The sequence below is a fragment of the Ctenocephalides felis genome, unplaced genomic scaffold, assembly GCF_003426905.1.
Source record: "Ctenocephalides felis isolate EL2017-DRISC unplaced genomic scaffold, ASM342690v1 CF-g0.4_SCAFFOLD_02688, whole genome shotgun sequence".
Lineage (NCBI taxonomy): Eukaryota > Metazoa > Arthropoda > Insecta > Siphonaptera > Pulicidae > Ctenocephalides > Ctenocephalides felis.
The window spans coordinates 24928-41813 of record NW_020538842.1 but is presented as its reverse complement, the minus strand read 5'-3'; the positions used below and the strand labels follow the sequence as shown (position 1 = coordinate 41813).

At 31.3% G+C, this 16886-nt stretch overlaps 3 protein-coding genes across 3 annotated transcripts; all 3 read right to left on the bottom strand.

Annotated features, from left to right (window-relative positions):
- Nucleotides 1-7321: 7321 nt before the first annotated feature.
- LOC113381204 lies at nucleotides 7322-11698 on the bottom strand (the record flags this gene model as incomplete). The annotated part of the gene is made up of 3 exons (XM_026620167.1): nucleotides 11141-11698; nucleotides 10567-11062; nucleotides 7322-10500 (listed from the first exon to the last, which is right to left on the bottom strand). Coding segments are annotated over exons 1-3 (4233 nt in total), but the record flags the coding sequence as incomplete, so codon positions are not given.
- A 4249-nt stretch (nucleotides 11699-15947) lies between these two features.
- Nucleotides 15948-16376, bottom strand: LOC113381203 (zinc finger BED domain-containing protein 5-like). Its single transcript, XM_026620166.1, has one exon. The coding sequence runs from the start codon at nucleotides 16374-16376 to the stop codon at nucleotides 15948-15950; it is 429 nt and encodes a 142-aa protein (XP_026475951.1).
- Nucleotides 16377-16541: 165 nt separating this feature from the next.
- On the bottom strand, nucleotides 16542-16886 carry LOC113381202 (protein ZBED8-like). Its single transcript, XM_026620165.1, has one exon. It carries the CDS (start codon nucleotides 16884-16886, stop codon nucleotides 16542-16544), a length of 345 nt encoding a protein of 114 aa, XP_026475950.1.

Genomic DNA, 16886 nt, shown 5'->3' with positions numbered 1-16886 from the left:
TAATCATTTTGTTATTAAATATAATAAAAATATATATAATTATATAGGCTTTTCCTATCTGTGTCTGAAGGTACAAGCATAATATATTAGTATATTGTCTAGGGGTACAAGTAACAATAGATCATATCTCCCATTTTTACAATAAGCTGTTTACTTTCGGGTTGAAAGGATGGTCATTGTACCTAATCTATTGTAAAAAGAACATAGTATGCAAATGCGTTCAGTGCATCTGTGCACATACAACTATTATATGTAATAGGATGATAGTAAAATAATTTTAAGATTTCTCAACACAATTATTTCTTATGCCTATTGTTAGTTTCGAATATCATTCATAATCAGTATTATAACTAACGCGATTGAATAAAAGCCTAGTTTACATATAGGTTGAATGTTTCGAAAGATAACATACCCTACAATATTATAAAATTTAATTTTTATATTGCGTATTTAATGATAATAGAAGTAATTATGGCAATGTTAAATTTTATTTTGTTTTTCTGTCTATCTCATTATTTTATTAGTTTTGTAAGCCTTCATTATATATTATACGCAGTGTTAAAAATTTTTATATAGTTTTTATTCTGATTATAATTGTATATTTTATGTAATTAACTTGAATAAAAAAATGTGCAATAATTATTTTAAAACAATATAGCGAAATTTTATTTAAAAGTTGCTACTTTTTTATTTTTATTTTATAAAAAAATAAATACTAATTTATAGTCATTGAGTATTTCTATAAAATTATTATATTTCATTTCTATATTCAAAATTTAATACTTCTGTTGAAAATAAGTACTAATTTATATTCATTAAGTATTTCTATTAAAGTCGTTCAATAAAACCATTGAATACTTCTATTGAAAGTCGTCACTTTCGTAGCTAGGTAATTATTTTTAATCGTCAAATATTTCTGGTGAATCACAATTTAATTTGAAACAATGATGCTTTTGCAACTTCAAAATAATATAATACTATTTTTTTTAATAGGATACTATTTTTAATTAATGAGTATTTTTCTTTTAGATATAAATTAGCCGATACTATTGTTATAAATGAATACTTTCGTCACAAAACGATACTATTTATAATTAATGAGTATTTTTCTTTTTCATATAAATTAGCCGATACTATTGTTATAAATGAATACTTTCGTCACAAAATGATACTATTTTATAATTAATAACTAAAATCATAAATGAATACTTTTGTCACAAAAAAATAGTATTTTTTAATTATTGAGTATTTTTCTTTTTTGATATAAATAGCCAACACTATTATTTTAAATGAATACTATCGTCACAAAACTATACTATTTTATAATTGTTGAGTCTTTTTCTTCTTGATATAAATTAACCGATACTAAATTTATAAATATATACTTTCGTCACAAAACGATACTATTTTTTAATTAATGAGCATTATTCTTTTTGATATAAATCGAATTTGAAATTAGTATCGAAAAATTATTGTTTTAAACTTCTCAAAATATTGAACATGATGCTGATTTAACAGCATCAAATACAGGCAATAGAATTTACCATAATATTGTAATTCGATCTGTAGAGAATTTTAGATTTCTCTTGCTCTTATGTTTGATTTTGGTGAAAAGTACTCAATATTCGATACTGTGTAGTATCGATACTTTGCCTCGATACTTCTAACACTACTCGCGACCGCAGCATTTGCCTGTCCATGCCGATAACGCTGCCGATTCCACATCGTTTGTTAAATCCAAAAAAAAAAAAAAAAACTAGTGGTGACGTATGGCATCGTGCTTTAAGGCAAATTGCTGGAACTTACCGTACCAAAAAATATTTTTTTAAAAAAAAGATTAACATTTTTGAAAAAAATACTCTGAAAGAATTAGATTTTTGAGACACTATAAATTTTTGACAAAAATTTACTTTTTTTCTAAAAAAGACTTTTTGAAGAAAAAATTATTTTGAAATATTTTGAAAATCCTGAACTTTTTTTCAAAGCAATCGTACTGCTTTAACTGCATAGATACTAAATATCGAAGCGCGTTAGCGCCGCGCCGCCGTCTAACGAATGAACATTGCTACGGAACCCATAGGAATGTTAATAAAATTTATACTTATTGTTAAAATCTCTATAAAATATTTGATAATTTGAAGTGCATATGTCTTATGATAATTTTTGACCGCCAGATGGCATTTTTTTTACTTTTTTACTAGATCTCCAAAACCGCTAGACATGCCTTCATAAAAATTTGATCAGTTTATTATCTTGCTAATACAAGTAAATTTTTTTGAATTATTCAAATCGGACGCTCCGTTCTCTTAAAAACTGAGTTACCGTTTTTGGCACTTTTTACCCCATATCTTCGGAACGGCTTGACCTGCCTTCGCCAAAAACTAATCAGGTCTCCTTATCAATACGAATCTAATGTTTTTTTGCATTATTCAAATCGCTTCATCCGTGTTCCCGAAATCGTCGACGAAAATTTGTATTCGAACACACACACAAACGCATACACACACACGTATACATTTTTTCTAAGGTATGCCAAAATATTCAGAAACCTCTGAAACGTAAAGGTATATAAAAATTTTCATTTTTCATTTTTTTGCGATTACTATAACTTGCCTCCGGGAAGTTAAAAAAATTCTGGATGGTACTAAACTCATCATCGTTTGTTCAAGACTACAGCAACTCAATAATAATATTGGGATTTACCATAGACATTACACTACATGGACTGCTACTCTTCATATGTTTTCCGTTGCATATAGTGCTCAAATATAGAAGGGTCTGTGGCGTCACTTGCTGAGCGAACGTTGTCGACAATCGCGGATTCTCGATTGATTAAATGTCATATGTCATATGTTTTATTTTACTAACTTGATTGAAATGCGCAACTTTGATTATAGATGGCGGCACATGTACACTTTGTAAATTAACCTCTGGTATTACTTTTACATTTGTACATATAATCAATACAGCCAAAAAATCGGAAAAAGAATTAATATTGGAAATAAGAACAAAACGTACGAATTACAAAATATGTTTTTAAATATATCAAAGACATATTTTTGAAGAATTATCAACTAGACAGAAATAACTGACAAATATTAATTAAAATATATTACAGACATATTTTTAAAGTACTACAAATTAAAGAGAAATAACTTATTAATATTAATTACTTAATGACTAATAATAACATATTAAAAACTCAAAAACTAATAAAAGAAAAGCGCAGGAATATTGGCGATGGAATGACAAATTTAGCAGGAATAAGAATTTAAAAAGAAAAAACGTACAGATAATTTAAAAAAAAAACTAATATTTTGCAAACAAAATATTCCTAAAAACATAAAATATATATACTGATATAAAAAATAGAGAAAACTAATTTCCTACGATTAAAATTCATTTACGAGACATTCTTGTTTATTATCTCTGCATTTAAAATAGTTATTTTGCTATCTAATCAAAGTTGCATTTGACGAAATCTTAGATTAGTTTGCGTTTGGAGCCGCGTGAGCGCTGAATGAACGGTATGGCAAGGTGTGCCGGCACCCTTACAACTTACTCCGCTCTCTGTTTGCTTGCTTTGTAATCTATGTCGTGCGGTGAATCACTTTGCATTATTTTCAACCATGTGTTTTTATTATGTCAATTTGATTCTGTTTAAATTCAGTGTTTTAATGTACGATTGATGACCTAAATTGGCGATAAAATTATTTGCAGGCTTTCGGTTAGTATTTTGGTGTGTCGTAGTTTCGTGTATTTATTAAATCTGTGAAGAACATTTGACAGCTTTCTATTCTGCATTCTCTTTTATTTTATTTGCGAAATATTCGTTTGCAACGTTCTTGCTTTTTGCTTCTTGCTTATTGCTTATTGATTTAAGTTTAAACTAAACGTTTGAATCATTTATCAGCTTATTGAGTACGTATTCACTAATTTTTTTTATCGATATTGTTTCAATGCATATGCTAGTTATATTTTAACAATTTCTTATATGAGCATTTCATGTTTTCTTTCTTTTCATCAGATTTTCATAATTATATTTGTATATATCCAATATAATGTTTTATAATTTCAGATGTTGATAATGAAACACTATTCATGATGAAAGGTATTGTGAATGTTTTGGCTGCATGGCTGTTCGAGGTAATTTGGGTAACAGATTCTTAACGTAAGTGCCTTTATGTTTTTCATATCAATCTGGAACACTACAATCAAACACTCAAATTATCAACTAAAACAGTAACAGTTTATAAACTGATATGTATCATATATGCAACTAAATGGAGTTACAAATGTTCATTCAATAACATTCCTAGCTTTTTTCTGCAATTTATTGTATTGTTCCTCAGTATACTCACACCTTATCGGTGTCCTGTATGGGGTAGACAAAGTTCTAATGGTTAACCTGAAACTCCTCTAAATGTAAAACTGATACGTTTTCTCTTTCTTGATTTGCTGTATTAAATATATTTATGAATTACCCACTACCCAGTAAGCATGTGATGTTGCAACAATATTCTATATAAATCCCTGCCAACATCCCCGCTTTGACAATAAACCAATGTGGTGTAGATGTTTGTTTAAAATTGCAATTGTGATATATCGATCGGTCGTTTTTTGTGAAGGCTATCAAAGGCTATATTTATATTGAGAGAGAATCGTTACATCAAATTATCTTATATTTTAGAAATTTTAATAAGTGTACATTTTGTTAACATTTTTTTTATCTGTGATACTGCGACGCGGCGCTTACGCGCTTCGGTGTCTGTTCTCTGAAATAGCCGCGTAGCATGAGTGCTTTAAAAAAATTCAAAATTTTCAAAAAAAATTTCGAGACAAAAAAATTCAAATTTATCAAAAAAGTCTATTTTTTTTAAAAAAAATTTCAAAAATCTCATTTTTTCAAAGTTTTTATTTAAAAAAAAAATTAAATAAAAATGGAAATTACGTACTAATTATTTTGATATATGTTAAAATTATTTCAATTTAATAAATGTTCAAGTATAAATAAATAAAAAAATTATTAGTATTGCCCGAAATGCTTTTACTGATGGCGTGAGGTTTGAATAGGAATGCTCAAAAATAATTTTTTATCCGCAAATATATATTTTTAATAATCTAATCATAAACAAAATATTTATCAAAAGATGCTTAGTTCTAATTCTATTTCTTGTTTGGAATAAATATCAAATATTAAATGAATAACTTGTGAATTTTGTGAATTTGCTATACACAACGCAATGATATGTGGTAACTCTACTGTGGTAACAGGAAAGGTAGGATTATCGAGGATTAAGGATGGCCGGTTACCAACAAATGGTGTTTGTTTTATATTGTTAGTAAACTTGGCATTGAAATAAAATGGGAAAGTAAGTACATCATATATATAACTATTGCTCTGATGGCGCGTGCTGGTACGGGGTTAAAAGTTCCACGACCAAAGTGTCAAAAACCAGTAAAGCTAAAGCATTGTTCAACAACAATATTTGAAAGTAGAGGGAAAAAATTTATAAGCAGCTATAACTTTGACTCTTATGACTTTGCTATCTGGAGATAAACTGTAATCTTTGAAAATTCATAATAAAAGTATTTTCTTTATTAGTTAAAAGTGAAATTATTTTGTAAAATACCTCTAAAATTAAAATAAGACATTAAACCTGTTTGCCATCTGGCCGTTCCAAGTTACCCCGCCTATAGGGTTAAAAGGTCTCTATAACAAATATTTGAAAGACAGAAAAACGCACATTTTTACATTAATGAAGTAGCTGGTAGTTTTACCGAACGTAGTCAGATAATTGTTTGTTTGAAATGTGTCATTTGTTATGATAAAATTGGTTTGATTTTCATAATAAAATTTATAGTTGCTCAAACTCAAATTCGACCTTTATTCGACAATTATACACAAAATCCAGAATCCAGAAGAATCTGAAAAGCTTACAACGTAATCAATAAGTCGAAATACCAAAAAAGACTTGGATTGGATTATACCATGATTTCTATAGAAAGTGTATAAAGCTTCCAGTTTGATTGTATTGACAAAACATAGACAAACTAATGGGGCTTATTGTTTTTATAATATCTCATTGTATATAGCATTCAAACAACACATCCTTATACACTTAAAGTATTAATATTTTTGATTCTCTAGAAATTGTTTAGAATATACCTTTCTTAGCAAAACAACGTTTGCCGGGTCAGCTTGTAATACTATATATGTTCTCAGAACTAATTATAAGTAATTGCCGGAAAATCGATTTTCACTTTTTGAAGCTACTCTTAAAATTTTTCTCTTGTAGACTGATATCGAGGACATCCAAAAAAGATGTGGTTAAGGGATTCTTCTTCATATCCACATGTAAATGTCGGGGAATTGATCATCTTAATTTTGTTTAGGTGCTTTCCAAATCTCCAGTGATCTAGTCGGATCCTACATATATTTGTAATGTATTTTCTATTTTGTTTTATTTTTTTAAACCAAGGTTGCGTAGATACGTTCGGGTTTATTGATCCATAATTGTCCTTTTTTCTCTAGAGCCTTTACTACTAGAGACGCATGTTATATTATTTGCGTCTTATATCATTTTAATTTTGGCACTTCTCAGCTGCTTTCCGACAATAATAATGTAGACATTACATTTTCTTTATTTATAATCATGAATTTATTATATTTTAATATTGCCTTAGCCTATAAGTGAATAAAAATGTTTGGCAAATGACAGTTGTCATTTGTTTTTAATGTCAAACCATGCCTTAAATATTTTCAAGGTCAAACAATGATAAGCGTTTTTTTATATTTTTTTCCATTTATTTCTACAATCTAACGATATTTCTATGAATCTAAAAATTCTAAAAAATTTCCCGAACAAACTTCAAGTAGATTCATGAAAATCCGAATTATAGTTTAGGAGGATTAACCATTCATATAAACTTACACAAGAATTGTATATATATATATATATATATATATATATATATATATATATACTAGCTGACCCGGTGAACTTCGTATCACATAAATAATCATTAATAAAAATTAATTAAATCTTGTATATGAAATAATTAACACATTTGGTTGGAATTAATGCGTACCTTTCATATATACTATATTTTAATTATCAAAAATACCTTTTTTATATTTCATATATAAAATATTTTATACATTTGCTTATGAATCGAATGTTTTGGACTCAATATAAAGCTTTTTGGTCTTTTTTTGCGGTGCGTAAATGAATAAGGATGATGGTTTCCCGACGCGCGAACACGCAACGTATAATTGGCCGTGTGCGAAACATGGAAACTCTAAGTTGATACCGCAAACCTGCAGCGACTGTCCTTGCGATTTGTTGATGCTCATTGCAAAAGCGAGGCGTATTGGAAATTGTAAACGCCTGAAATCAAATGGTAAATCCGTTGGGATCATAGGAATTCGCGGGATCAATACATCTTGTCCCTTGTATTTACCTTTAATTATTTTTGCCACAATTACATTATTCATTAGCTTTTTTACAACCAATCTTGTTCCATTGCATAGTATGGGTTGATTTAAATTACGTAGCATGATGACAACTGATCCTACTTTCAATTGTAAATTATGTGGTGGCAGCCCAGGCAATTTTAATGAATTTAGAAATTCTGTAGGATAGTTCAGTATATCATCCTGATTTGTAGCGGTGTCTACAGATTTATAAGTAATGCATTCCCCTGGAAGTGAACTTTGTATTGTTGCATTGAGATCGTCGACATCTTTATTTTTTGCCGCCAATATCGCTCGTTCGCTCAGCCAATTGAGATCGTGAAATTGTTGGTTTATATTTGGAAATACGCAGTGAATAAGCTCCTCCTTTGTGTTTGTGAAGCTACAAAAATCTGCGGGAAATGTGATTAACCCGCTCGAGGCATCAACTGCGACATTACCATTTCCAATATTTAGTAACTGCTTTGAAAACACTTTTGCTGTTTCATCTTGTTGCAAAACCACTCGCATGTTCGTTGTTAACTGCAGTTTCTTAACATGACGCCTCAGATTTGATGATTTTAGGCTTGCGTTTAGTTCGTCAGCAACAGTTGATCGCGGTATAACTGGAAGAGTTTGGCGAAAATCACCTGACAACAAAATCATTGCTCCACCAAATATATTTTGATTGTCACGCAAATCTTTCAGTGTTCTGTCCAGTGCTTCCAGTGACCTCTTGTGAGCCATTGTACATTCGTCCCAGATAATCAATTTGCATGTCTGAAGTATCTTGGCCATGGCGCTAGTTTTTCTGATGTTGCAAACTGGTGTTTCATTAATTTGCATATTAAGAGGTAACTTCAATGCTGAATGTGCAGTTCGTCCGCCTTCTAACAATGTTGCTGCAATTCCTGATGATGCCAATGCTAGAGCTACGTCATTTTGCGATCTGATCTTTGCCAATAGCAATGATAACAGGAATGTTTTGCCAGTACCACCAGGAGCATCAAGAAAAAAAATCCCTCCGGATCCACTGTTCACTGCTTGTATCAAATCATCATATACAATCCTTTGATGATCATTCAACTTTGGAACAGTTGTGCGAACTATTTCAGTCAATGTTTTAATATCATACTGTTGCTCTCTTCTTAACTCATGGTTAAATGCATCTTCTACACAACGGTTTGGTGCTGTTAGGCCCAAACATGATAATATTTTATTCGCCATCAATAAACACATATCCTCTATCATGATCAAAGTTTTATTATAAATTTCTGCAGTAATTTGTAGTGCTGGATTGAATGTTTGACAACGCGCACTATGTAAAATATCCTCAGACATGTCATCTCTGTATTTGATCCACAAATCTTTCGGATTTGAGGGAAAACATGTTGAAATTATAATCGCAAACAATGTACGCACTTGATGCGGAGATGAGGATATTATGGCATCCTTGAGCGTATTATCCCAATGCGAATCGTCTTCGAGCAACTGCAACATGTGACATGCTTCACGGTAAGTCGCACAAAGATGTCCATCAACTGTTTTCAATTGCTGAAATGATGTCGGTCCAGGAACATTAACCAGCAATAACCTAAGGTAGTAACATTCATCATTATTTGGATGTACTGTATAAATGCGCCCTATAGCATCTGTAGCAAATATATTTGGATATCCTTCAACCGGTGTTCCTTTTTTACGACGTTGAAACGACTTTGATGATGCGTTCCATGTGTAATAGCGCGGCATATCAGCATACATCAAAGTACGGGCAAAATCATCTCTTTGGCAAATTGAAAAGAAACTTGTTAATGTTGTTGGAGGTGGATGCGCCGCTCTATCAACGGCATTAACGGGGTTAAAATATACTCTTTGTCCATTTTCTAAATGGACTGCCAAATGGACTACAGAAGGGTGTCTTTCATGTATTGGGAAAGAAAAAATTCTCCAAATTGCTTCATTGCTACTTACGTAGCGACCCATCTGATACTCAGAAACTTCATCATTTGTTTTAGCAACAGCGAACATGGCCATGTCACTACCTTTGTTAATATATTTGCATATATATTTTATTGATTTGACAGAGTTACAAAATTCTACATTGATGTGTGCTTGAAAAGTTTTGGATAATATCGGGGAGTACGGCACAATCCATCGGTTGTCAACATATAAATCTCGTCCTTTTACCTTCACAACTACATATTGCCCACCATCCGCAACTGATTGCCTTCGATACAGTGGATAACCGTCATTTCCAGTAATGGTTTCAGCAGTTAGATTTCTCGGGTATCGTTTAGAGCACTTGCCGTCAATCATACAGGTCGAGCTATCGTTGAAAACTCCGCAAGGTCCATGTATCATATGTTTAGTAATTATTGCATGCAAATTTGGATCAACATTTTTATTAGGAATCTCTGCTGATATGACTGAATCAATATCTTCTGGCCTCATTTTGTCAATTAACCAGACTAAGATGTGCGCATGTGGAAGACCACGCTTTTGCCACTCAACTGAGTACATCCAGCAACGTACTTGGCCATATACATGATGCTTTATTATGAAATTCAACAAAGATTTCAATTTTTGTTTAAAAACTCTGGCAGTAATATCATGTCTATCTCCTGGTGTTTGGTCGTGTATCAATTCTTTCTTAATTTCTATCCATTGCGGGTTACATGTAAATGTAATGAATAGATCGGGGCGACCATATTTTCTAACGTATGTCATTGCATCTTGTGCGTATTCGTGCATGTGGCGCGGGCTTCCAATGTAGGTAGCCGGCAAAATTGTCATTTTACCCACATCGTTTGCATTACCATCGGCAGTAATAGCATCACGAAGATGGATGTATTCTTCAGATCGAAGGTGCTGTTGGTTTAAGCGTATGTATGTTAATCGCTCAGTCTCAATTTTGACGTACATGTCAACAGCGAACTGTTGAAAAAGTCGTTGACACATCAAAATGTGGTTTATTTCACCATCACGGATCATCAGCCTGTATGAATAAAAATTCATAGCGCTAACTTTTTTATTGGTTTCAGCACCTAAAATCACAAATAATAATATAGATATTGAGTTAAAAAATATTATTTAATTATGTTTATAATTGCCTGTTATTGGATTAACCATTTTGACACTAAAGTGATACCCATCTTCTCCCTGCCAGAAGATTAACGGATATTGTAAAGCATCATAAGACCTATGAGTTTCGGACACGCGCCTTAATTCATTGTTTCGGCGGTGAAGCACAATATCTCTCGATTGCATATTTTCTCCAACAACGACTATAGCCACCTCATCAATTGTTGGTGAATTAAATCTTCCTGCATGCTCACCAGCAGGTGTTTTGTCAGCTCTTATCACAATATTATGGCTGTCTGATGGCATTCGATCAAGTGCCACTTTGAATAAATTCACTAAACAATTGTTGCGATGAAGAAACGTTTGCAGTTGTTGGACAATGGATCGCTTTACTGATGGATTATGAGTACAACGCGTATCAACTTCAGCGTCCTGATTGCCTAGGAAATAAATTTGTAGGAATTGATGATCTGCATCTGGTAATGGCAGCAGTGCCCCCAATAGGTGATGAATTTGTCCTTGCACCTTGTAATTTTTTATGACATTTTCAATTTATTTTTTATACAAATACAAATTAACATTAGAAACATTATGATATATTACCTTGAACGTCGGTATGAAATTGTTCTGTACTATATGCGTTGCTCCGAAAGATGTCATTTGGAAGCAGTTATTATATTTTTGGATGTTGGATAAGAAGTGTTTAGAGTCATTGGTCATTCCAAAAATTAGTGAGTGTAATGGATCAGGTGGTGGTACCAATTGTGGCAACTTTACCTTACCGCCAGCACAACATAGTCCTGCAGATTCACCATTGTATTTTAAGGCTTTACAGTGCTGACAAATGATCGACATGTCTCCAATTTTTACAAATTTGTGGGCACTGTAATCTATTTCCGGATCATAAGAGAATGCTGCTCGCTCCAGGTTGACTGAAGCATTGCTTCTGCGAATTCGAGAAGTTTCATTTTCGCGTGCTCGCTGCTGTTGTGATCGATTTGCAGCAACTTGTTCTCTAAACTCAAGCAAATCTGTCATTGCAATCTGGCTATCATTATTATCAGTCTCCATTTGCCCATCAGTGCGGTTATTACGCGAATTACGTTTTTGGCGTGTTATTTGACTTCTACGACCAATGTCAGGTCTATTTCTTCTCGGCATCGTGAACAGCTGGTATCAGATTTATATAGTATAGATACTACTGTATATAGGGTTTGTGATTCTCCTAAATCACATTAAAACACTATACTACTTCAGTAACTCTGTATTCGAGTTAGTGATTCTCCTAAATCACACTAAAACACTACACTTCTTCAATAACTCTGTATTCTCACTATCTTTCACAATAACTTTGATTCGGCATTAAGCTTCAAACCATAGATAAAAGAAGAGTAATCAAACAGAGCATTAATCCTTATGTTAACTAATCAACCAATATTGCTTATATCATAGCTAACTTCATACATCAATGTTCGCACTGATGACCGTTGCATTCAAATTTAACTTATTACTAACATAAGCTTAAAAAAATGTATAAAACCGAAAACTTAAAAAATAACTCAAACACATAGGAAAAATTGAATTTAAGAAAACATGATGCACATAGGAAAGTAATAAAAAGAATCAATAATAATCAAAGTAACACATAATCATAATGTGTAATTTAAACATAATTTTCCTCAAAGCTTTAATTTTTTTAGCTTGTTTCTTGTTCTAATTCTTAAAATATATTAAAAAATTCCATTAAATTAAATAAAATGTAAAAAACTTTAAAACAAATAATTAGTAAAAAAATCGTTGCTTGAAATTTATAACACTACATTTATGTCACCATTACTAATATAATAGTATCTATAATATATTAAACTGTGCATCCATTCTAAATGTTAAACACTAAATATATAAGACAATATAAAGCTATAACAATGCATCTCTAGGTGATAAATAATACAAAAAACGATATATATTTCTCAATCTTTATTATAATAATATATATTAATTATAATTATAAATATTTTCGTTCAATATATAATCAACTAATAAAAATTTTTATCAGCTATGTAAACATTAATCTATTGAAACATTGAAGAATTTTCAGAAACGTCAAAAAATGCATAGTTAATTTGTTTTTACTGAATGTATTCACAAATAAAGAAATTAGACATTAGTAGTAATTTATTGTTCAAAGAATTTTGTTTGAAATAATTTAGTAGTCGACAAATTTCTTCCTCAATGAAATTAGAATTTCTTCTGTAATATCGCATGACATAAATGTATATAAATTAATAATAAGCAATAAATAAATAACAAATATTGTTTAAATTCATCTTATTATTTTTCTCTATTAATTATATAATCAATAACCTTCTTGGAGTTGTAAATGATTATAATTTAGCTTATTATCAGTAAGTTGCAATTTAAAAATTATTTTCCATGAAATGCTTTATGCTGAGAGTTCTCCGGCTTGTTATATAGCTATAGAAAATGGACATTTTTTCTTTCTCAATTTGCTTTCACATATTCACATTTTTAACATGAGTTCATATTGTAATAAATTTCAATATGTTTGTTTTGACTTCTTTTTTTGCAATCGTGTATCCAAATTAGTGGCATCTTTGTTATCACCATGACTTGTAAATAGTATGTTCGGGAAGTAATTGGAAAAAGACCCGATCAATAACAGCATTAGTATCTGAACAAAATGAGGAAAATTCTGTATGTGGGATATGTTAAAATATTTCAATTTTTTTATTGCAAATTGGAATGCTGGAAAAACTTTTTTCTGTGGATGACCTATTTGGATGATGAAATCATGTAATATAATGCAAGTTCGAACTGCTGATACTAAGCAATTTTCAAACAACTTTGTTTCCGAAGATCTGTGATTTCCGAAGATTACTATCTGTGTTATAATCCAATTTTCTTATTCATATTGCTGTCTATTATAACTTGCAATAAGTGATTACACAGAAATGTCTACGGAGTCCCCTTCGATGAATTCCAAATTTAGGATCTCAATTTGAATAACCTAAATGCAATAATAATATAATTCATTAAATGTTTTGGTAACACATTATTCACAATTGTAATGAAAAATTTGTATTGCAAATAGATTGTACTGTAAATATTTGTAATGATTATTTCCATATCTAATTAAACTGCACTTATGTTGATGTAACATGTCATAATGCGATCTTCATAAGCAATTTTCAAGCAACTTTGTATCCGAACAACTTGTATATACACATAATTGAGATTTTTATGAATATGATTTCTAAAATTACTATCTGTGTTATAATCCAATTTTCTTATTCATATCGCTGTTTATGGTGTCCCCTTCGATGAATTTCAAATTTAGGATCTCAATTTGAATAACCTATATGCAATAATAATATAATTCAGAAAATGTTATGGTAACACATTATTCACATTAAACCAATAAGTACTTGCACAGCACAGCGTTTGAAACAAATTAATTTATTTATTTTTTCATAAGCCAGCCTTAATCAATCAATAATAATAGTATTATTTCAAGCTGTTGATAAAAGAATACAAATAGGCAGTGAGCAAACACTTGAGAATTAAATAAAACCCTCATATAAAATCAAAATAAGCATTCTTATTAACATTTAAAAATATATAAATAATTAAATTTTAAAATTAAAAGAATAACACATAAACTGTTCCAACTTGACAACCATCTATTTGACATGAGTAAGCGATACTCGATACATCTGTCATTTGAATAATATTGTGTGGGAAGCCATTTTGAATCAAGTGCTGTTTACCAAAAATTTTCAAATTAAAAATGTAAAGTTTCTACGCGGATTTGAAATATTATCTCACCTTTTGGTCAATCTCTGGATTGGCACGAATTTTTCAAGACTAAGACTGGCCAAATCCATTCAGCCGTTTTCGAGTTTTATTCGGACATTTGAAAGACAGCTCCATTTTTATATATAAGATATATACATATCATCATTATCCTTACGGAATCTAGCTCTATCCATGAGACAATTCTTCTCTAAGTATGGGTCTCCAGTGAATCCTATAAATACCAAGCAAAATATGAAGTCAGCATTTCCATTAAAAATAAATTCATTTATTCATATATTTGTAATACTAACGTGGCATATTTAGAGTCGGCAGGGCGTTAACTTTTAGATTTGTCTTTGAATTTGTTGACAAATATTCCACTTTGCAAATATTTGTGAAATGCGCGTCACAAATATGTCGATTTCGGTTACCTCATCCATTAAAGGATTGTTTGTCCTCTGCACCCAAACTGAAAACATCTAGAACATTTTCATAGTATTTTCATCATATTCATTATACAAACATAATACATCATTATATACATACTTGATCATTAGATGCCGGAAAGACATGCATCTTTTTATTATTTGTGGTGTTAACACAATTTGGTACGTTACACTTCACCATTTTAACTTAATAATAAGTAAAAAAATAATTACCAAAACAAGTATGACCACAACGTATAACAGATAAACAAATATAATAGAACTACAAGAAGCTATCACAACTTAGACATAAAATGGCGATCAAATGCATGATTTTCCGATGGGTTTTTCCCACAAGAAACGACGATTAGCAGTGCAGCCATGCTCATTTATATATGAGTGCAGCCATCTATTTTTCTTTCCAATGTATCAAATTGTTAATAGTGGCGCCATTCTTCGATAAATTCGAATATTAAGCCATTTCAAAACAGGGTTCTCTACATTTGTTCGGAGATTACCGGCCATGCTAGTAATATAAAGTTATATGTAAATCTTAGAGTACTAGTGCGAAGGTTGAAATTGCTTTGCGTTGAGTTAAGTGTCGCAAGTTTCACAATATTAGGTTCAGCTTCACTCAACAAGCATCTCATATCATGCTCAATGTTCATACGATTTCTGGCTTTTGTTTTTAATATAAGAAAAGTTGAGAAACTGAGTCAAGTGGAATCAAGATCTTTAAAGTTCTGTCAGCTATGATGGGATATTCTGCAGCTGCTTTTCGCCAAAATGTGCAGAGTTTATCATTTTGAAAATCAACTTTCAATAAGTTATTTTCACGCAGCCCGAAACACTAGCTGACACATCTTCGTCCTTGAATATATCGACGCAAGTAGAAAATGGTCTTAAAATCCAGGAGTAGCACTCACGAATGTCCATGTCGGGAAAATATTGCTGCAGTGAGTCTATCACGGCAGTTAAGTGTTACACCACAGAATTTTCAAATGTGATTTTGTCTCGTTTATTATTTAGTAATTGTTCACTTAGTCGTGTAAACATCGACACATCACCAGCTTAAACTCTGCGTTGGTAAAATTCCAATTTGCGTAAAAAACTTGCGATTTTATCCTGCAGCATCAAAATATTTGTTTCATTTCCTTGCAGTGAAATATTCAGATTATTAATTTCAGTAAAAAATCAGCAAGGTACGCTATTTTTAGAACAAATATATGGTGTTTAATTTTTGCATAATATTCTTTTCCTTTTTGTGTTCTCTGGTTTTCAAAAAACAATCCAATTTCTTCTCGTAATTCATAGACCCTACTTAGAACGTTGTCTCTTGATAACCAACGTATCTCTGTATGGTACAAAAGTGCATTAAATGTAGCACCAACTTCATCGCACAAAACTTTAAATAATCTTGAGTTAGTAGCGCTGCCTCGAATATGATTAACAATTTTTACTATATCACTCAACGTGTTTAGCAAATCTGGTGGGAGTGTTTTTACAGCCAAAGCGTAACGTTGTCTCAAACAATGATAGTTGAAAACTTGAGGAGCAACTTGTTTCACAAGTGACTGAAAACCAGAACGGATACCCATCATGGAAGGTGCCCCGTCTCTACAAATACCAACCAGCTTTAACCAGTCCAGGCCATTTTCCTCAATAAACTCTTTTAGCGTTTGAAATACGTCTTCGCCGCGAGTAGTAGTGGGCAAAGACTTGCAAAACAAATATTCCTCCTTTACATCATCATTTTTTATGTATCATGCGAACATTAATAATTGTGAACACGAAGCAACATCTGTGGACTCGTCCAACTGCAGTGCAAACATAGGACTTTCCTTTATTTCAGCAATAACGGTTGCTAAAATATCGGCACTCATTTCACATATGCGTCTTTGAATGGTATTGTTTGAGAGTGATATTTGTTTAATCTTAGCTACATGTTGCTTACCTATAACAAGTGTTGCCGCATCTAATAAGCAAGGTTTGATGAGGTCCTCTCCTTTAGTGTGTGGTTTTTTATTACGTGCGATGCGATAAGCAATTTTGTATGAAGCTTGAAGGTATGATTCATTTGCTTTCTGTATGTTGCCTGTAGAATCCAT